Source organism: Mauremys mutica, unplaced genomic scaffold, assembly GCF_020497125.1.
Source record: "Mauremys mutica isolate MM-2020 ecotype Southern unplaced genomic scaffold, ASM2049712v1 000182F_np12_subseq_1:75320_obj, whole genome shotgun sequence".
NCBI lineage: Eukaryota > Metazoa > Chordata > Testudines > Geoemydidae > Mauremys > Mauremys mutica.
In genome coordinates this window covers 15,539-38,131 of record NW_025422875.1, presented here as the reverse complement: position 1 = coordinate 38,131, position 22,593 = coordinate 15,539, and the positions used below count along the sequence as shown (strand labels likewise).

The following is a 22,593-nucleotide window of genomic DNA, read 5'->3' as shown; positions in this document are numbered from 1 at the left end:
TCCTTGAGCAGCTCATTGTGGGATCAGTCATATCTGTTCTCCCTATCTCTGGGGAGGGCGGAGGCAGGAGCTGTGCCTATAAAAACCTGCCCAGGCGCGTTCATTCCCCAGAGAGGCTTTGGTCGGAGAGATGGAGGCTGCTAGTTTTAGCTAAGACAGGACCAGGTGAGGCTGGATCATGGGACATCTCTGCTCCCCACTGGCCATAGCGCTGCTGGCAACGAGCCTGGCTCAGGGTGAGTGTGGGGTGGAGGTGAGATGGGAGACGGGGCCCTTCCTCCCATGGGGAGGGGAGAGAAAAACTGGCTTGTTGGGGAGGGAATTGGGCTATTGAAGAAGAGGTGGATCCAATCCCTTTGCCATTCATAGAACCCCCACCCCTCCGCCATCTAGCCCCTATTTCTGCATTCACTCCTGAGCTACCCCCTTCAGACCACCTGTTGTTGACTCTGGAACCTACAGATGATGAGTTGAATAGCAATGCTGCTAAGATGTTTAACTCTTGCTATGGATAGCAGGGCTGTTTCAGGAGAGTGGGTGGAGCCTGAGAACTGTGGGTGAAGCAACTGTCACCCATTCTCTCAGAGACACTATGCAGATTGTGTATAATGTACAGCAATGACTGTGTATCACTCCCCCCGCCCTTCACATATTAAAATCTGTGACTTCTTTGCTCCCTAGGTGCTCAGGGGAGTCAGAATCAGGCAGGTAAGACACTCACAGGAAAATGCCATCCTTGCCTGCCGTGGGCATGTGGAATGAGAATGAGGCTGGGAGCCAGGGCTCCTGGGTCCTATCTCAGTCATGGGGCAGGAGAAAGGCATAGTTAGAACAGGGTTGATAAATTGGTATTATCAGGATTCCCGGTAAGGGTTAAGGTTATTTTGGGGTTAAGGTTATCACTGGATTAGGGTTAAGGGTATCATTGGGTTGGGGTTAAGGGTATCATTGGGTGAAGGTTATCATTGGGGTTATGAGAAAGTTTATAATGGGGGGTTAGGGTTGAAATATGGGCTTTCTTGTTTGCTTGCTTTTCCACAGAGTGGCAGAACCAGGGTGTGTTAAAGTTTTACCAGGACAGTTTGTGTTAATTCAATTTTCTTATGTAAATAACACTTTTACCTTTAAATGCCCTGAGGCTGTGCTCGTGAATTGCAAGGGAACCCAGGTGTTCTGGTTGCATTTCACCTCCCAGAATTAGTCTGTGATTTCAATGGGATGCAGGGTTCTCTCTCTTTGGCTTCTAGTCCCCCTGATAATACCTCAGCATAACCCTGATGATAATCCTATACCCATTATAACCTATCATAACCTTAACCCTAACACTATGATACCCTTAATCTTAATCCCACAATAACCTTAAATGCATGGTAACTGTATCTTTACTGTCATGAGTAATCTAACCTCCATGGTAGCCTCAACCCCATAATAATCCCAGCCCTGCCTGCTCTTTCTTCACTCCCTAAGCGCTTGGAACATATCTATACCCAAACTCACCCAGCCATGTACTGGCAGGGACATTATATCTAAATCCAACCAGTGACAATGAAAGGGGCTCGTGGGATCTCTGTTCAAAGCTAAGTTTGAGCTGATTGCCGTGGTTATTGCGAGACATTTGAGCATGGAATCAGGTTTACATAGGATGTTGTGCTCCAAATCTGATGGGGAGTCTGAAAACTGAGCAGCCATGGAGACAGCCTCTCTTCACTGCTTGGATGAGATGTGGGTTGGAGATTTAAAAAGATGATCCACTGGAGAATCTTGGAAGACAGGGACTGTGACGTTCCCCTGGTGTTATGTGGACTGATGATCTGTTAGGTCCCTCCAATTCTTGGCTCTGGGAGCCAGCCTCACCCTGATGTACTGTGAGAGCCTCCACTCGTGGGCTTTTCACACACAGCCTCTGGCATGTCAGCTGCCCCTTGGATTGTGTAACCCAATGACACTAGCCAATATCTCTGGTCCCAGACACAACCCTAGGAACCTCTGTCTAGTTATGCCCACTGGCTGCTGCAAGCTTATATGAGTTTGTCATTTTAACAAAGAAATGTATATGTACCAGGCTTGTTATCCCAAGGGGAGTCTCTGACATGCTTCAAACCAAACGCACTGCTCCAGGTAGAACAAACACATTTATGACAGACTTTACATGATTATAAGTCAAAGCACAAGAAGTAAGATTTGGTCAAATGAAATAAAATAAAAAACGCATTCCAAGCTGATCTTAACACTTTCAATGCCCGTAGAAACGTAGATGCTTCTCACCCCAGGCTGGCTGGTTGCCCTTCAGTCAGGTTCTACCCTTTGATCAGCGCTTCAGTCGCCTGGTGGTGGAGTCTGTCGATGGAGGTGGAAGAGGGAGAGCCTGGCAAACGTCTCTCCCTTTTATCACAGGGACCTTATGACTGGACAAGAGCAGAAGGTTGGTCCATTACAGTGGAACCGGGTGGGTTGTATCTCAGCTTTATGGGCTGGACAAGGGCTGGAAGAACTAACCATTGGGTGAGAAACACTCGATCAGACAGAACAGCACCTTGCGAACAGGTACAGGCTGTAGACTGTGTTTTATGTTTTTCTTCTACTTGTGACCTTACATTTCCACGTACTGTTCCTTGCCTTTAGTTTGAATCTCTGCTGCAACCTCTGCTAAATAAACTTCAGCTTGGTTTTACTATAGGCATGTCTAGGTGTCAGAAGCTAAGGAGAGGGTTGAACTGAGGGGAGAGCAGGGTGCTGGGGAGTGCTGTTTCCACAGAGGCAGCGGATTGCTGTGCATTGCGGGTGCGCAGAAAACAGGGGACTGGGCACTGGAGTCGGGTGTGTAAAGTGCTGCCTGCAGAGGGATAGAGCAGGGCTCATGGAGCACCTGGGATGCCAGCAGCTGGTGGCTGGGAGGGTTTCCCCTGGTGGGCACAGACTTGCCTCCCTCCTGCTGGGAGCAGGGAGTTACCACAGAAAGTGCCACAGTGCTCGTGGGAGTTAGAATCAGGCAGGTAAAGTGCCCAAAGCAGAACATTAGCATTAGCTGCCCTGACATGTGCAACCAGCATGTGGCTACAAGCCAGGACTCACGGGTTCTAGCCCCAGCTCTTGGAAGGGAGTGGGGGTGGATGGATTACAGCAGGTGAGTTGGGAGTCAAGACTCCTGGGTTCTTTCCCAGGCTCTGGGAGGGGAACAGTTGCTCTCTTATCATCAGGGAACACTTATAATTATTTACACTCTCCCCACTTCAGCTCCCTTGCCCGGGGAAAATGCAGTTTCCCTCTTTTCTTCCTAGGCTGCGGCAAGCCGTTGGTCTCACTCTCAGGGCGCATCTTGAATGGTCAAGATGCCAAGGCCGGGGCCTGGCCCTGGCAGGTCAGCGTGCAGAGATACGGCTCCCACATCTGCGGCGGTTCGCTCATCTCCGAGAGCTGGGTGGTGTCAGCAGCTCATTGCTTCGATCCGTGAGTATCCCAGGCAGGGCAGAGACAGTGACTGCGGCTGTTCTGGAAAGACTCCCTCTCCTTCTCCACTGGCTTCCTGTTGTGCAGCATCGCTGTGTGGCTGTTCCCCAGCCGCTCCACCCCAGAGCCGGCTGTACCTCAGCGCCAGGCGAGCTGTCCTTGTGAGGCATTGCTGGGTGGCTTTTCCCTAATCAGATTTTCTTGCATCCAGATCTGTAGCCAATTCATCGTATCGGGTGCAGCTGGGTGAAAACAGGATTGTCAGTGAGGCCCCAACCCAGATGTCCTCATCGGTGAAGCGGGTCATCCCCCATCCCAATTACAACAGTAGCACTTTCCTTGCCGACATCGCCCTGGTGGAGCTGGAGAAGCCAATTGCCTTCACGGCCTCCATCAGCCCCGTGTGCCTGCTCGACGCCTCCGTCCGTGTGCCTGCTGGGGACGCCTGCTGGGTGACGGGCTGGGGGAATATTCGCCCCCAAGGTGAGGCAGACTCGTAGCTGTTAGAGAGGGGAAGGGCAGGGGAAAGACCCAGCACCGGGTGAAGGTTACAGGCGGGGTGATTGTAACCTCATCGGTACACAGAGGGACTGAGCGTTACACAGTTAGTTCCATGGTTATACAGGCACAGTTGTGCGGTTACAGAGTTATAAGGTCGGGAGCTGAGAGAGTTCTTTACAATCACGGATGGAGTGGGAGAAAGCAAACGGGGAAGTGTTATTTACCCCTTCAGATAACACAAGAGCCAGCGGTCACCCAATGAAATGAATAGGCAGCAGGTTTGAAAAAACAAACCAAAGGGAGTATTTCTTCACACAACCCACAGTCAACCTGTGGGACTCGTTGCCAGGGGGTGTTGCAAAGGCCAAAAGTTCAAACAAGAACTAGATAAGTTCAGGATAGGTCCATCCATGGCTATTAGCCAGGATGGGCAGGGATGCAACCCCATGCTGTGGGGGTACCTAAGCCTCTGACTGCCAAAAGCTGGGACCTGACAACAGGGGATGGATCACTCAAAATGGCCCTGTTCTGTTCATCCCCTCTGAATGGCACCGGCCACTGTCACAAGACAAGATACTGGTATAGGTGGAGCCAGTATGGTCATTCTTATGTTCTTATGTTTAAACAGCCACAGTTGTACAGGTCCCCAGTTATATAGTTATACAGGTATGGTCGTACAACCACAGTTTTGTGTTTTCACAGGTACAATTGTACGGTTACATTGTTATACAGCGATAATTATATGGTTATACAGGTAAACAGTTGTACAACCGCACAGTTATTCAGGCACCACTCTACACGGGCCTGGAAGGGTTTGATTTTTGTCAGTCAGTGTTCGTTTCACCCTACACTGAGGAAAACATATTTCCATTGGTAATCACTGAAATTTACAAGCAGGCAAAGGAGGAGACATGCTGTTTGAGAACTTAGAGTTTGATTTAAGGATATTTACTTGGCCTTTTTTGACATAGGTTACTGACAATTTGCATTTTAATTTTTATACAGCATTGATTCTTTGAATCTCAGCCTTTACCGTCATTAAATTATTATTGCTTGGCCCGACCCCATGTTCTTCCACAGCTGTGAAAATTGAAATCAATACAATGAAAAAAAAAGTACTTAATTCCATAATTTTGTGAAAATTTAAATGGAGGAAAATAAAAAGAAACATCAATAATATCCATCCAGTTAGAATAATTGGATTCTGCCAAGCCTAGTTATACAGATACACAGTTGTGCCAGCAACTTTATACGGTTAGACAGTGAGATAACCGCAGCTCTGTAGTTCTACACCAGGGACGACCCCTTTTCAGTATGATGCTGAGAGATGATTTAGTTTCTCCAGTACCTCAAGCTGTGTGGCTGCTCTTATTTTGCTCGAAAACCATGTTATCTTCACCATTTCAGAGCAGGGTGAAGCTAAATGAAAACTAGCCACTTTTGGAGCTGTCTGTATGAGTGTGTGTGTGTGTGTGTGTGTGTGTGTGTGTGTGTGTGTGTGTGTGTGTGTGTGTGTGTGTGTGTGTGTGTAAGAGAGAGAAAAAGAGCATTTAAGGGACTCAGTTCCTGGCACAATGAAGGGATGTTCTTATTTCGGGGCGGTGTGTGTGTGTGTGTGTGTGTATTTTTGTTTGTGTGTGTTTGAGCAATGTCGCCATCTAGTGGGTGCAGCTCACATGGGGAGTCAATTCCTGGCGCAATGAATGGAGGTTCATGACTGTGTGCCCTAATGTGGGTTTCAAAGCACATCTGTGGGTGTAGATGGCACCCGTATATTTACCGATGCCGGCTCCAGACCAATAGGAAGCCGTGTCAGAGGTGGCTGCCAGCTGGCACCAAGCAGTATCAAATCACACACCTAATTATATCTTCACGGCCATGTGATAACCTGGCCTGGAACTGAGCAGCATCTGCTCAGAGATTGAAACCCATTGAACCAAAGCAGGGCAAACTGTGTGTAGACAAGGCTCAAAATTTTCACATGCGCCCTACAGGCCTGAGTGTTAAAGGAGTTTAGGCACATAAAGATTCAGATAGGCTCCAAATGGGGCTCTCAAACATCGCTGTGCAGGTTTGGTGCCTAACTCCCATTGACTCTCCATTAGACTTAGGTTCAAAAGTGCCAGCTTTTGCAGATGCCTATGAGCTTTCCAGAATCCCACTGGGCACCTTAGTGCCTATTGGTGCCCGAATCCCTTTGACAATCTGGCCCCAAGTGGGGCTGCAAAGCTGAGCAGAGCAACACCTAAAATATCTTTAAAATCTGGGTTGTTGCCTTTAGTGTGAATTAAACTGTCCGACTGCCCTGCCCCCCACCCCTCCCAACCACACACACACACACACGACCCTGCTCCCCTTCCAGAGCCAGGCATAGCAATCAGGAGATCTGACTTCCAGCCCCACCTGGTCTAACCCATTAGACCTGGTAGCTCTCCCCACCCTGCACCTCTCAGAGTTGGGAACTTCTTATAGATCCTTAATGTGACAGCTTTTTATGTGACTTCTCCTCACGCCACGTGAGTCACCCAGCCCTCGGGCCTTTCGTTTCAGCGAGTTCTTCCCTAGCGGAGACGCTGCAGGAGCTGGAGGTGCCCACCGTAGACACCATGATCTGCAATGATCTCTTCCGGGAAGCATTACAAAAGCCTGCGGGTGACAACCCCATCAAAGAGGACATGATGTGTGCCGGGCACATGGAGGGCTATAAGGGGACGGCCCCGGTGAGATTCTCTGACTGAGATCGGGGCTGCTTTGTTTTGGGTGTGGCACTGACCCTGGCTGATATTGCAAACCCCATAGTTCCTAGCACGTTCTCCCTGTTGACTTGGTGGTGTGTGTTGGGGGGACCCACCAAACAGGGGCCCAGATGGAAGGGCTGAGCCCTGAGTTCATTCCCCGGTGTCTAGACAAGAGTATCGAGCCCAGAGAGAACAAAGTCAGCGGGATCCATTAAATCATCCATTCTGACCTGTATGACCCAGTCTACAATCTCACTGGGTTACCCCTTTACTGAGCCCCAAGACTTATGTCGGGATAAAGCATCTCCCAGAAAGGCAGCCAGTGGGGATGTGAAGCCATCACGAGATGGAGAATCCAACACTGTCCTTGTGGATGATGGAGACTGGTCTCCTCCCTTCCAACCCTATTTCTTTCCCTGTCTCTAGGGTGACTCCGGGGGACCCCTGGTGTGTGAGGAGGACGGGACCTGGTACCTTGCTGGGATTGTGAGCTGGTTACTGAAAACAACAGTGAACAGTGTTGCTGCTGGTTACCCCGGGGTCTACGACCGCCCGAATGCCCACAACGATTGGATCCAGGAGAATGTGCCCGGTGTGAGTTTCATGGTGGTGAACTTCACTCTGAACAGTGCCAGTCCCTCTACCACCATCACTACGAACAGTGCCGGTCCCTCTGCCAGCATCCCCGAGGTCCTTCTCCTCACTGTGCTTCTGTGGCTGACCCTGTGACCCCGCTCCTTGACTGGTTCCCCATCCCACACCAGCCCTTCCTCACTCTTGGTGCAGAGAGACCATGTCACCTGTGACACCAGACCACAGTATTCACACCCTACACATTATCGTAACAATCTTTGTGAAAAATGCATCTTGTGAGGTATGATTTGAAAACTAATAACTCTCTGATCGTTCCTATCCGTGTGTGATGTACGTATGCAAGGGCTGTTAAGGGTTAGGGACATACACTGCAGTGGTCACTAAAATGTGTTCAAACCAGGTGTGGCAGGTGGAGTTGTTAAACAGGTCTCTCCCAAAGAAAGGACTGTGTTTCGCTCCATTTCCTAAGCAGCACACAAACCCATCGAACTAAAAGGGGCGGAGGCAAAAAACTCACACTGAGGGTACGTCTACACTATGGGACTATTCCGAATTTGCATAAACCGGTTTTGTAAAACAGATTTTATAAAATCGAGTGTGCGCGGCCACACTAAACACATTAAATCGGTGGTGTGCGTCCATGGTCCGAGGCTAGCGTCGATTTCTGGAGCGTTGCACTGTGGGTAGCTATCCCGTAGCTATCCCATAGTTCCCGCAGCCTCCCCCGCCCCTTGGCATTTCCGGGTTGAGATCCCAGTGCCTGATGGGGCAAAAATCATTTTCGCGGGTGGTTCTGGGTACAGCCTCACCCCTCCCTCCCTCCCTGACAGCGGCAGACAACCGTTTCGCGCCTTTTTTGCTTGGTGAACCGTGCAGACGCCATAGCACAGCAAGCATGGACCCTGCTCAGCTCCATACCGCAATCGTGGATGTTTTAAACACCTCGCGCACTCTCGTGCAGTATATGCTGAACCAGGACCTTCGAACCGAGGCGAGTAAGAGGCGGATACGGCAGCGCGGCGATGACAGTGATGAGGACGTGGACACAGAATTATCTCAAACCGCGGGCCCCGGCGCTTTGGAGATCCTGATGGTAATGGGGCAGATTCTATCCATTGAACGCCGATTTTGGGCCCGGGAAACAAGCACTGACTGGTGGGACCGCATTGTGTTGCAGGTGTGGGACGATTCCCAGTGGCTGCGAAACTTTCGCATGCGTAAGGGCACTTTCATGGAACTTTGTGACTTGCTTGCCCCTGCCCTGAAACGCCATAATACCAAGATGAGAGCAGCCCTCACAGTAGAGAAGCGAGTGGCGATAGCCCTGTGGAAGCTTGCAACGCCAGACAGCTACCGGTCAGTCGGGAATCAATTTGGAGTTGGAAAATCTACTGTGGGGGCTGCTGTGATGCAAGTAGCCAAAGCAATCACTAAGCTGCTGCTACGAAAGGTTGTGACTCTGGGAAACGTGCAGGCCATAGTGGATGGCTTTGCTGCAATGGGATTCCCTAACTGTGGGGGGGCGATAGATGGAACCCATATCCCTATCTTGGCACCGCAGCACCAGGGCACCCAGTACGTAAACCGGAAGGGGTACTTTTCAATGGTGCTGCAAGCACTGGTGGATCACAAGGGACGTTTCACAAACATCCACGCGGGATGGCCAGGGAGGGTTCATGACGCTCGCGTATTCAGAAGCACTACTCTGTTTAAACGGCTGCAACAAGGGACTTACTTCCCAGACCAGAAAATAACAGTTGGGGATGTTGAAATGCCTGTCGTTATCCTGGGGGACCCAGCCTACCCCTTGATGCCATGGCTCATGAAGCCATACACAGGCAGCCTGGACAGTGGTCAGGATCTGTTCAATTACAGGCTGAGCAAGTGCAGAATGGTGGTGGAATGTGCATTTGGCCGTTTAAAGGCGCGCTGGCGCACATTACTGACTCGCTCAGACCTCAGCCAAACCAATGTCCCCTATGTTATTGCTGCTTGCTGTATTCTCCACAATCTCTGTGAGAGTAAGGGGGAGACCTTTATGGCGGGGTGGGAGGCTGAGGCAAATCACCTGGCCGCTGATTACGCGCAGCCAGACACCAGGGAGATTAGAAGAGCACACCAGGAAGCGGTGCGCATCAGAGAAGCTTTGAAAACGAGCTTCATCAATGGCCAGGGTACAGTGTGACTGCTGTGTTTGTTGATGAACACCCAACCCCCTTGATTGACTCAGTCCCTGTAAGCAACTCCCCCTCCCCCTTCGAGTACAGCTTACTTATGCAAATAAAGTCACTCATTTAAAAAGCATGAATTCTTTATTGATTCATTATAAAAAGAGGGAGAGAAGTAAGGGTGTGCTTTGGGAGGAGGAAAGGAGGGATGGAGAAGGCCATTAAAAAAATAAAATTCAGAGTAACGACATCCTTCTGGTTGGGCTGTCCACGGGGGTGGAGTGGGCGGGTGCACGGAGCCTCCCCCCACGCGTTCTTACACGTCTGGGTGAGGAGGCTAAGGAACATGGTGAGGGGGGAGGGTGGTTATACAGGGGCTGCAGCGGCACTCTGTGATCCTGCTGCCGTTCCTGAAGCTCCACAAGACGCCGGAGCATGTCAGTTTGATCACGCAGCAGCCCCAGAGTTGCATCCCGCCACCGCTGATCTTCCTGCCGCCACCGCTGATTTTCCTGCCGGTCTTCCTGCCGCCACCTCTCATCTCGGTTGTCCCTCCTGTCCTCACGTTCATCCCTCCTGTCCTCACGTTCACTGGCCTCTTTCCTGTAATTTGAAACCACGTCCTTCCACTCATTCAGATGAGCTCTTTCATTGCGTGTAACTTCCATAATATCCGAGAACATCTCATCTCGCGTCTTCTTTTTCCTCCGCCTTATCTGTGCTAGCCTTTGGGATGGAGGAGGGACGCTTGAAATATTTGCAGCTGCATGAGGGAGATAAATATTTAGAAAGATACATTTTACAGAACAATGGTTATACTCTTTCACAGTGAAAAGCACTATTCACCTTACATAGCACATGTGATTTCCCTACAAGGTCGCATTTTTCATCTTAATAGTGCCTGCTTGCAACTCTTGGGTTACAGATCTCAGACACAGGTCCAGGCATCAGGATTCAGCTTGCATGCGGCCATGGTAAGCCACTGTCTCAGTGATTTACCCCTCCCCCCCCAACGCATGGCTAATACCACGCTAGCTCCCTGCTAATCAACAACCTTCCCCCTCCCCCCCACCCACTGCTTGTCCGGTAGCTTGGGGAAGATCGCCTCGCCGGTGACCAAACAGAAAAGATCATCGGCATTTCACTCCTCCCCTCCCCCCGCTTCGCTACGTGCAGGAAAGTGTTTTTTTTAAGCTGCTGCATTCCACGAACCCAGTAGAAAAATGGCCACCCCCCCTTACTTAAATTCCTGATTTCTAACCAGGTTATCCTGAACGATATCACTTTGCTGAGGATAACAGAACAAGATAAAGAGCGCATGCTTCTTGAATGCCAGCAGTCACCGGGACCATACGCCGCTATGCTTTGCCACGCAATGATACCTGATTACTTGCTACATGCATGGCATGGTAAAGTGTCCTACCATGGTGGGCGGAACAAGGATGCTTTGCCCAGAAACCTTCTGCAAAGGCTTCTGGAGTACCTACAGGAGCGCTTCATCGAGATGTCCCTGGAGGATTTCCTCTCAATCCCCGGACATGTTAACAAACTTTTCTAAGTAACTATACTGTCTGCGAATGCGTCCCAAGTCCTCAGGGCAAATCAATCATTAAAAAAGGCTTGCTTAAAAAACACTGTTTGCTATTTGCAAAGGTACACTCACCAGAGCTCCCTTCCATGGCGTCATTCTCTGGAATAGTTGCTTGTGAGGGCTGGGAGCAGGGTAATTCCGTCAGGGTGATAAAAAGCTCCTGGCTGCTGGGGGTCACGGAGTGCTGTGTGCTCTCTGCGAGGTCTTCCTCCTCTTCTTCATCTTCATCTTCCCCGTCTGACATGGCAGAGATTACAACCCCCACCTCGGAATCCACGGTCAGGGGTGGGGTACTTGTGGCGCAGCCCCCTAAAATTGCATGCAGGTCATCATAGAAGCGGCATGTTTTTCGACCTGCCCCGGACCTTCCGTTTGCTTCTTTGGTTTTCTGGTAGGCTTGTCTGAGCTCCTTAACTTTCACTCTGCACTGCACGGAGTCCCTGCTGTGGCCTTTATCCGTCATAGACTTAGAAATTCTTTCAAATACTTTTTCATTTCGTCTTTTGGAACGCAGTTCTGTTAGCACTGAATCCTCTCCCCATATAGCGATCAGATCCATTACCTCCCGAGCGGTCCATGCTGGGGCTCTTTTTCGATTCTCAGGAGACTGCATTGTTAACTGTGCTGATGAGCTGTGCGTGGTCACCTGTGATGATGAGCTCTCCACGCTGGGGAAGCAGGAAATGAATTTCAAAAGTTCGCGGGGCTTTTCCTGTCTACCTGGCCAGTGCATCCGAGTTGAGAATGCTGTCCAGAGCGGTCAGTGGTGCACTGTGGGATAGCTCCCGGAGGCCAATACCGTCGATTGCGGCCACACTAACCCTATTCCGATATGTTAATACCGATATTAGCGCTACTCCTCTCGTCGGGCAGGAGTACAGAAACCGATTTAAAGAGCCATTAAAATCGATATAAGGTGCCTCCTAGTGTGGACGGTTGTGGCGTTAAATCGGTTTTAGGCTCCTAAAACCGATTTAAACGCCTAGTGTAGACCAGGCCTGAGAAGCGGGGGAGAAGACAGCCTGGTGTCTACACTCAGCAGGAGAGAGAAGCTCGGGCTGGGTTTTACTTTTCCAAAGATTTACTGGGCTATAAAACGGGGTCTGAACCTCCAGTGATAAGCTACTGAATTAACTGGTGTATACGATATTCCTGCATTAGAAGCGTGTACCGAGCGAGGCCTTTTCTGAGAGCCAGTGACATGCTGGTGATGAATGTCTTTGTGAAATGTCTGTAGTAACACTCTAGGGGGAATTATGGACACTCATTGGGGTGACCAGATGCCCCGTTTTTAAAGGGACAGTCCCTTATTTAAGCCCTCCTGCTGGTGTCTCGACTTTTTCTTAAAAACGGGCAAATTGTCCTGTATTTTCTGACTCCCCCCCATCAGTACTGGCGGGTCCTGCTGCTGGCCGGATCCCTGCTCACCAGGCGCCCACCTACCAGGGAGTGGGGGGCGGTCCAGTGGCTGACGATGGGGGTGGGTTTGCGAGGCTGGTGGTGGGGCGAAGCTGCAGCGTGTGGAGCCGGTCGCTCCCCATGCTGGTCCGTCAGCACAGCCCCTGGCCAGCAGGGCCCTGCCCCCTTCCCATTTCCGGCTGGCGCAGGCTGCGCGCTGTGAGCTGCGGTGACTGGCGCGGGCGGGGAGGCCCCAGGCGGTGGCCTGTTACGTGTCACCTCTGCTGCCCACCCATCGCCCCCTCTCGCTGTCCTCTCCCTGCTTTGCCCCTTCGCCCCACCCCCCAGCCCCGCTGCTCCTCCATAACCCCCCGGCAGGGCCCGTCCCGCTCCCAGCGCTGTGCGGAGAACCAGCCCCTGGTCGGAGTGCTCAGCTCACCAGCAGCCTGGCCGGCAGGCTCCTTCCTTCCTTCCCTCACTGCCTCTGGCTCAGCCGGCACCCGGGGAAAGATCCACTGGCCAGGAGGAGCCGAGCCCTGCATGTGCCAATGCCCCGCACAGCGCTGGCAGGGGGAAGCCTCTCCGCTGCTCAGCTAAGCTCTGGAGTGGTGGGCGGGGGGAGTGATTTCCAGCCTGTTCCCGTCCCGACCCTGCAGGCTTCACAGCCGCCCCCCAGACAGGGGCTTAGCCCCCTCGTCACCCTCCCCCCTTCCCTGGGTCCTGCCCCCAGGGAGTGTGGGGCTGCTCTGTCCCCTGCTGAGCCACCTCTCTGGCGTCAGTCAGGTTCCCTGGGCCCTAGTGCACAAGGCATCCGTAGGGCTTAACCCCTTCCTGCCCCCGCGGTCGGTGGAGGCGGCTGGGTTATGTCAGTGGCCAGCAGCAGCCGCTAGGTGTTAGTTGCCTGTCGACACTGTGCGGGCAGGAAGGGACGGGAGCTGGTTCCAGCCACAGGGGATGGGCATGGGCAGAGGCCATGAGCTCTGTAAAGACATGAGCTAGGTCACCCCTTTCCCCCACCTCCTCCCCTGCAGCTGGAAGCAGCTCCCGTCCTTCCCTTCCCGAACAGTGTCGAAAGGCTGCAGCTGGCCACATTCTGGTGTGAACCCTGGCAGAAATCTGGCACGGAGGGGGGGCACATGACCCTATGTGCCCCCCACATGTTGCCTTGGGAAGATGCAGCACCAGGTACCAGTAGAGGTGGGTCCGTCCCGGGGGCCCAGCCAGGCATGGAGGGCGGAGAGCACTGGGAAGGGAGGGTCGGGTCAGTCAGCCAACCCCCCTATTGAGAGAAGTGTGTGTGTGTGTCACCCCTCCCCTTGCGTGTGTGTGAGAGTAGGGGTGTGTGTGTCACCCCTCCTTTTACGTGTGTGTGGGAGTAGGGGGGTGTGTGTGTCACCTCTCCCTGTGTAAACCCTAAAGCCTTAAAGACCAGAAGGTAAATAAAAAAAAATCCAACTACGCAGTATTTCATAGAATATCAGGGTTGGAAGGGACCTCAGGAGGTATCTAGTCCAACCCCCTGCTCAAAGCAGGGCCAATCCCCAGACAGATTTTTGCCCCAGATCCCTAAATGGCCCCCTCAAGGATTGAACTCACAACTCTCAGCTTAGCAGGCCAATGCTCAAACCACAGTTCTTTGTAAGAGGAGCTCAGTCAACCTGATGTTAATCTGAATGTTTGTGCTGCATAGTTCTGATCTGGTTGCTGTTGAATTTGCTTGAAGATGAGTAATTTTCCCAGGGGTCCCATATTCAGCACAGGGAAATACGGTCACCCTGACACTCCTTGATAATATGTTTGAAAGCATGTGGAAGGAGCAGTTCCTGCCCAAGCGGGGGGAGAGGGGGAAGCTATGTACCTGTCTCTTAGGTAAATTAAGCCTGGTGGGATGAAAACAATGGAAGCCCCTTTCCCAGGCAGGAAGAACAGCCAGAGGCCATCCTGCCTCTTGAAACAAGCTCATTGACCTTTGGGAGATATAAGCCAGGAGAGACCCCATGTTTGGCCTCCATCACTACACCCTGTGGCAGGGCCCCTCCTCCGTCTGGCCGGGTTCAGCACTTCTCCCGCTGGCGGGGCCGGGGCCGGCAGTAAATCAACCCCACTCTGGACAGGGCTTGTCCGCCCCCTCGGTGGCTATTGATCAACGGTCTCTGGCTAGGCCTGGGCCAGGCCCAAGCAGCGTCCTCCGCCCGACAACAGAAACACATTCGCAAACACAGAATAGAGGGGGACCCCTTCCCCTGCCCCCTCCCTGGCTGGGGGGTGTTGACCCATTGACCCCGGGGTGCCAGCCCTTCCCCTAGACAGGCACTCAGTTTGGTTTTTCCCCTGCCGGGAGGAGATCAGCCACTGACAGCCCCACCAGTCAACTCCCGCACTCCTACAGCACCTCCCACCGGCCAGCGGCCCCACCAATCAGCTCCTCTCCCTCCCTCCCAGCGCTTCCCGCGTGCCGCGGATCAGCTGTCCGGCGGCATGCGGCAGGCGCTGGGGGGAGTGGGAGGAGTGGGGGTGGGATGCACTCAGAGGAAGGGGCTGAGTGGGGTGGGAAGAGGGGGGTGGGGATGGGGCCTTGGGGGAAGGGATTGAGTGGGTGCGGGGTCTGGGGCAGCGCCGGGGTTGAGCACAGCAGGAGAAATGACAAAGCCGGCGCCTGTGGGGAAGGGTGTATCTACCCCCAATTAAGTTAATAAGCTGTGACGTGCTCTTGTGTCTTTAAAGGAACAAACGAACCTTACGCTTTCTCTGAGCTGTCCAGGAGAGGGCTGGACACTTCAGGGCACAGAATGAGGAGAAATGGAAGACTGGGGGGCTGGTGCTGGGGTCACCCCTGCTGGTTGTAACTAAGGTTGGTGGAAGGCAGAGTGGGGTTGTGGGGCTGTAGAATTTGTTGGGTTTTGGGGGTTTTTTTGAGAAAAAGTTTTTTTTTTCATGGAAAAATGGGTGTTACGGTGTCGTCACGTGAGGATAATTGTTTCTGTTCAAAGTGGCAGTGGGAGATTCCTTAGAAAAAGGTGTTTTACTAATCAAAGTAGAAATGAAAGAGTAAAACCAACTTATTTCGGGAGCGGGTAGCATTGTGCCCGGTGCTGGACAGACTCTGGCCAAGAGTTCAGGGCCCCCTTTGTGAGAGGCGATTCATAGACCCTAATGGAGACCAGGGCCCCTGCGTAGACCCGGATGGAGCACTTACAAGACAGAGGAATCTAAGTAGACAGAGGAAAGGTTTTGGCCGAGCCTGCGAAGTCCGTTACGTTCAGCTGATCGGCGCCGCTCCATTCGGATGTTTGTCTCTCAGGCTGTAATATGGTAGCTTTTAAACACCGCATCCAATCTGTCATCATTTCTGGGAGGGGCGCTTTGTGCGCTGTTGATATCACAGAGCTGATTCTCTCGGGCAGAATGCAGTGAGTCATATTGGGACGGCGCCAGCAGGCCTGGGTTCATTTAGCAATTCACGGGCACACCCCTACGGCAGTTAAAAGCAAAAATAGCCTTGTTATTTACCATCGTTCACACCAAGGCAAATTAAACAGCAGCAGGTGGCTTTTGGAGGTGACGAGCTGCTACCTTCTCGGTATTGACAATGTCCTGGGGAGAAGTTACATAGAAAATGTGACCCAACTGGCCCAAAATCTTTCAGTAACATTTGGAGGCTTTGCCAGATTCTTTGTGTAAGAAGAAGAGGCTGATGCTATGAGTCAGGTCGATTCTTTGGGGCAATCCTGTCATATTCCACATGGAGGCTCTCCACAGCACAACACTGTCACAATAATGACTTCACAGCATCAGCTGGAATTTGCAAGACATACGGGACAGATCCCCCAAATCTAGAGTGATGCAAGGAGAAGTGTCGCACGGTCCAAGCAACAGGGCAGATAATGTCACTTAGCCCGAACCCCATGATAACCCTAACTCCATGATACCCTTATCCCTAATCCCCATGATAACCTTTGCCCTAAATGCCACAATAACCGCAACTCAACAATAACCCCAAAGCCAGCATAATGTTCACTCCATGAGAACCGTCTCACTCTCCTGGGCTCTCTCTGCTTGGCACACTCAGTTGGCAATGACATGGGGAAGTGAAAATCACCGGTGGCCTCGACACAGTGACCTCGGCCATCGCGTGTTTTCGTTTGGTTTTCCAGGACGCCCATCCTGGGGTGACACCAGGCAGAGCAGAATGAAAGTGGTCACAACCTGTTCAGCACGTTGAATTTAGTAGCACTTATTTCCTTGCTTGGGTTACCAGGAAATCAGTCCCCATTATACTCTATAGATCCAGGGAGGGGCACACAGGTGTCCATAAAAACCTGCCCCAGAACTTTTATTCCCCAGTCGGGCTTTGGTTGGAGCAATGGAGGCAGCTGCATGCAGCCAAGACAGGCCTGCGGAAGGCTGAACCATGGGACTTCTCTGCTCTCCACTGGCCCTAGCACTGCTGGCGATGACACTGCTGCAGGGTGAGTGTGGAGTGGGGATGTAGGGACCAGCCCCTCCCTCCCAGGGGAAGGGGAGCGAGATACAGGTTGTGGGGGAGGGAATTGGCTAGTGACTATCAGGGAGATCCAACCCCTTTGCCCTTCATAGACCCCTCCCCCCCGCAGCCTGGATTGGTACATTCAGTACTGAGCTGCCCCACTCAGATCAATGGGGAGTGTTGATTCTTGAACCTACTGGTGGTAAATCAAATAGAAACACGGCTATGAATTTCTGCTGGCACTGAGGATGGCAGGGCTGGTCTGGGGCAATGGGCGGAGCTTGGGAATTATGGGTGGAGCTACTGGAACTTACCTCCACACACCTTCTCAGGTTCCAGCAATGCCTGTGCATAAACCTCCACCCCCGACACTCACACATTAATATCTTTCCTTTCTTGTTCTTCACTCCCTAGGTGCTCAGGGGAGCTGGAAACAGGCAGGTAAGACACTTCAAAATGCCAGCCTTACCTGCCCTGGATTAGTGCCATGAGAATGGGGCTGGGAGCTTGGACTCCTGGGTTCTATCCCCAGCTCTTGGAGGGGAGTGGGGTATATTGGGTTAGAGCAGAGAGGGGCTGAAAGTCAGGACTCCTGGTTCTTTGCTCCTCCCATGTCAATGCTGTTCCTCTCCAGGGTGCGGCCAGCCCAGGATCTCAGGCCGAATTGTTGGGGGCGGGGACGCCCCAAGGGGCCGGTGGCCATGGCAGGTCAGCATCCAGCACAATGGACAGCACTTCTGCGGCGGGTCCCTCATCTCAGCCCAGTGGGTTGTGTCAGCAGCTCATTGCTTCCAATTGTGAGTAACTGGGGTGGGTAGGGACCGGTGCAACAGACAGACGTCCTGCCTGGATCTATGCCAGGCAAGCCACCCCATGAGGTGTTGCTGTGCGACTGGTCCCTAGCTGCCCCGCCCCAGACCCTGCTGCATTTTTGGCCAAGTTTGCAAGCCATTTGATCAGCCTTTTCTCCCCCATTCCCAGATCTGCCCTTATTTCTTCCTATCGTGTGAATCTGGGGGAGTACCAGCTCTCCGATCCCTCCCGGTGCCGGATCTCATCCCCCGTGAGCCAGATCTTTGTCCATCCCAACTACAGCAGCACGTGGAAGTCTGCCGACATCGCCCTCCTGCAGCTGACAGAGCCAGTGCAATACACCAATGAAATTCTCCCCGTCTGCTTGCCAGGCCCCTCCCACTCCTTCCCTGACAACCACACGTGCTGGGTCACTGGTTGGGGGAGAATAGACTCTGAGGGTAAGACCATTCCCCAGGAGACGGTGCTATCACTCTGTGCCTGAAGCCCCGAGCTCCTGGAGCCCTGTGATTCCTGCAGCATCTTGCAATAATCCCCGCCCAGCTCTCTGCTGCCCTCTGCCAGCTGGCTACCCTGGATCGGCTGTATCCCTCACAGCCATCCGTGAGACAGCTGATCCACAAGGCTCAGTTAAGAACCTTCTATGTTAGATACAGATGGTCCCTGGTTCAGTCCTCTCAGAAGAGACCCCCTCTAGGGGCAGTGCGGCACAGTCTGGGTCCTATGGGGCTGGGTGCGGCTTTGGAAGCTGGGTGGAGGTGGGGAATGGATGCAGGGAGGAGAAGGGAATGAGACATGGGGAGGGGATGGGGTGGAGGATGGCTAGAGGGGAGGGGAGTGGGTGGGGGAGGTAGACGGGGACAGGAAATTGTCAGGCATGGGGGTGGGTTGCAGGAGGCGATGGATCCAGTACCCTGGTTCTCTCCCCCCCAGTCTCTCTCCCGCCCCCCAAGACGCTGCAGGAGGTTCAGGTCCAGCTGATCAACACTGCAGCCTGCAACGCCCTCTACAACATCGACCTGGCCCCGAACATCGGCAGGGACCCCGTCAAACCCGACATGATCTGTGCCGGCTACGCCGAAGGGCAGAGGGACTCCTGCCAGGTGAGCGAGGGCTCTGGGCCGACTGGATGCACGTGAGCCCCAGTGCGTCTCCCTATCGCCATGCAGGGCCTGCAGTGAATGGAACGGCTGCTGCAGCTGTGCAGTTCCACAATCTGGCTTCCTTCGAGCAGGCGGGAGCAGCTCTGGCTTTTAGATGCCTGTGGACTCACAGTCCCATGTCTAGGCCCCAGCTCTCGGAGTCCTGTGATTAGGGCAGAGCCCCAGCTTTATTTTTATCTAAAGTAATAGCTGAATCTCTGCAGGTGGATAGAAAGGAGTAAGAATGTGGCTAGAGTGTAACCTGCCCCCACCCCAAGTCTGCAGAGAGCCTAAGCCAGTGGCTCCGAGATGGGAAAATACCCCATGCATCTTTATGGAAGCTGTGCGCTTCCAGTCCCACTGCGCCGTGGAGCCCTTCCAGCCCATCCCGAGTGGGGTTCTCTGCGTAGGGCAGGAGCAGAAGGACACAGCCACCCTTTCTGCTGTGACTGTATTAGGGATCCCACTCTGCCACCAATGCATCCTTCAGAGAAAGGAGGGAGGGGCACAATGCTCCTTTCACTTCTCAAGTGGGTGTGGCAAAAATACGTGGGTGGGGCCATGGGATGGTCCACGTGCCTAGAGCTCCCAGGGGCTGAGCTGTGGATACTTGGGGCTGGGGGGGCCTCACTAATCCCAATTTCTCTGCCCCTCTAGGGTGATTCTGGGGGGCCGCTGGCCTGTGACCACAATGGGACCTGGTTCCTGATGGGGATTGTGAGTTGGGGGTACGGTTGTGGCCAGGCCAATCATCCCGGTGTCCATGTCCGGACGGTGGCCTACGGCGAATGGATATGGGAGCACATTGGCTCCGGAAGCCAAGCCAGCACCATGGGGAACTGCCCCTCAGGGACGAATGACGCCAGACCCTGCTTCAGCAGCTTCATGCTTCTCTTCACCACTCTCCTGATATCACTCTGACTCCTCCTCCTCCCATTGGGATGCCCCCCATCTCGCCCTCCGCCGTTCGCCCCCTAGTGAAACCTTGCACTGTCTGGGGGCAGTGTGAGATGCAGATAGGACCTGAGAGTTACCAGCAACACCCACATGCCTGAGTCTGCAAAGAGCCTGAGCCAATTGCTGTGAGAAGGGGGAGCTGCTCCGAGTGTGGCTGACGCTGTTTCAGGTGGGATCGCTCAAGGGTCTGTTTATGGCCCTATGCTAAGAATAGGGTCCATCTAGCCCAGTTTCCTGTCTTCCAACAGTGGCCAGTGCCAGGTGCTTCAGGGGGAATGAACAGAACAGGGCAGTTATTGATTTATCCGTCCTCCGTCGTCCACTCCCAGCATGTGGCAGTCAGAGGCTTAGGGGCTCCCAGACCATGGGGCTGCTCCCTGCCCACCCTGGCTAATAGCCATTGTTGGACCCATTCTCCATTAATTTATCTAATTCTTTTTGAACCCAGCCGTACTTTTGTCGTTCGCAATGTTTCCTGGGAACGAGTTCCACAGGGTGGCTGTGGGTTGTGCCAAGAAATACTCCCTTTGGTTTGTGTTCAACCTGCTGCTCATTCACTTTATCAGGTGGCCACTAGCTCTTACCTCATGTGAAGGAGTGAATAACACTCCCCCATTCACTGGCTCCACACCAGTCAGGATGTTCTGGACCTCCAGCATAACCCCCGCCGGCCGTCGCTTTTCCAAGCTGAAAAATCGCCGTCTTTTTTCTCTCTCCCCATGAGGAAGCTGTTCCACGCCAGTCATCATGTGTGTGGCCCTGGTCTGTTCCTTTCCAACCCTGGTAGATCTGTTGTCAGCTGTGCCGATCAGACCTCCACACCGGACCGTGGATTTACACTGCAGCCTTTTATTGAGTGAGGATGCAGCGGGCTGGTCACTGGAAGGGTACAAGCAGGCCTGGGGAGGGCGGCGGCTCTGAAAGCCTGGCTGATTGGGAAGCAGCCACAGCTGTAGCTGGCTTGATAAGGGCCCAACCGGCCCTTACAAGAGAGCAGTGGGCCAGGAGCAGGCAGGCTCCCTCTGGCTGAGGAAGGAGATGGACGTGGCTGCCTGAGCGCTAGAGGGCACTGGAGTGGAGCAGGGCTGGGGAAAGGCCAGAGGAGCTGGGGAGCTCCGGGCCAGCAACTCCCCAGGCTGCAGGGCCTGTCCAAGGCCCCTGGAGGTACTGGGCTGCAGGGACATGCAGCAGGTCAAAGCCGCCCTTGCCTATGACGACTGGCTTATACAGACGGCAGTGGGCCCAGTGAAAGGGGCTAGATGGTGACTGGCAGTAGCCCATAGGCTGAGGCAGGGTGGGGACAGAGGGTGGGGGTTCCCTGGGGAGGGGAGACCCAGATCTGTGGGGTATTGCCTGGAGGGGCAGCACCCCAGGTAAAAGGGCACCGGGGTCCTGGGAGGGACACGGGGGGGGGGCAGCGGCAAGCAGGACACCGGCCTGCACAGGGCGCTTTGAGAGCTGGAAACAGAGCTAATTCCCAGGAAGCAGCAGGAGGCGCTGCAGGGGTGAGTCATGCCCCGTTACGGATGTTTTATTACTCCACCGTGGGTTCAGCTCTGGATGCCACAGTTTCAGATTCCATTATGAAAGTGGATTTTTCTCAGGCATCAGCATCTAGGGGTATTTGCCAGTCCCCCCTCGTTAGATCAAGCGTGCTTATAAACCTAGCTCCTCCCAGTGTTTCCAGCAGATCCTCTATTCTGGGCATGGGGTAAGGATCAGGCTGTGCGATAGCATTTAGCTTCCTATAATCCACACAAAACGTCATGCTTTTGTGTCTTTTCGGCACCATCACAATAGGAGATGCCCAGGGGCTTTTAGACTTGGTAATTACTCCCATTTGCTTTCTACCTCTTCCTGAATCTGTGTCTGTCTTTGTTCCTCTGCCAGGAGCTAGGTGGGGACCTGCAGTTTGAATGGAGTGTATCATCTTACCAGTGAGTCCTGGCTTGTTCGAGAATGTTTGCCTAGGATGCTTTCATAGAGCCAACCTTTCCTTCTTGTGAGTTGAAGTTAAACTCTCCCCCACCTCAACGCTCTCAAGAGGTGTCTCCTCTTTGCTTTCTGTAACCATATCAGCTAAAGGGACAGACATAGTCTCTTCATGGGCACAAGATATACCCACATCTACCTCCCTTTCATGGCATGCCTTCGTCCTGCTAACATGCACTGTCTGCCCAACTCCTTTTCCACGGGGTTTTCTCACATCATAGGTAACCTCGTTAACTCCGTCTATTACTTCAAAGGGTCCGTTCCAAATGCCTTGCATTTTATTCTTCCTCACAGGATCCAGCACCAACCCCATGTCCCCTATCTCAAGCGCTCTTTCCTCAGCATGTCTATCATATCAACGCCTCCTGAGCTTCCTGGCTTACCTTCTGGCTTTGCTGAACCAAACCCATCATACTCTGCAACTTTTCCTGAAACTGAGACACACACTATGTCACTGGTTGCGCTGTCTCCTTGGCATTACCTTCCCAAGAATCACGAACCAGATCTAGAGATCCCCTGACCTGCCTCCCCTAGAGCAGTTCAAAGGGAGCAAAGCCAATAGATTCTTGGGGTACACGCCTGTATGCATACAACAGGTAAGGCAGCATGACATCCCACTCGTTCTGGCGCCTGTCCACATACATTTTCAGCCTAGATTTTAAGGTTCCATTGAACCTTTCCACCAGACTATTGGTGTGTGGGTGGTGGGGAGCAGCTTTTAGATGCGTTAGCCCCCACACATTTCCCGTAACTCCTTAAAATCGAC

General features: G+C 53.0%; 2 protein-coding genes across 2 annotated transcripts; both read left to right on the top strand.

The window, feature by feature from the left end:
* The first annotated feature begins 178 nt into the window (after nucleotides 1-178).
* LOC123357006 (serine protease 27-like) lies at nucleotides 179-7,415 on the top strand. The gene is made up of 5 exons (XM_045000264.1): nucleotides 179-236; nucleotides 3,279-3,447; nucleotides 3,659-3,930; nucleotides 6,499-6,668; nucleotides 7,113-7,415. Exons 1-5 carry the CDS (start codon nucleotides 179-181, stop codon nucleotides 7,413-7,415), a joined length of 972 nt encoding a protein of 323 aa, XP_044856199.1.
* Nucleotides 7,416-16,890: 9,475 nt separating this feature from the next.
* On the top strand, nucleotides 16,891-19,799 carry LOC123357005 (serine protease 27-like). Its single transcript, XM_045000263.1, has 5 exons — nucleotides 16,891-16,906; nucleotides 17,558-17,720; nucleotides 17,905-18,176; nucleotides 18,670-18,839; nucleotides 19,536-19,799. The coding sequence occupies exons 1-5, from the start codon at nucleotides 16,891-16,893 to the stop codon at nucleotides 19,797-19,799; spliced, it is 885 nt and encodes a 294-aa protein (XP_044856198.1).
* Nucleotides 19,800-22,593: the final 2,794 nt, after the last annotated feature.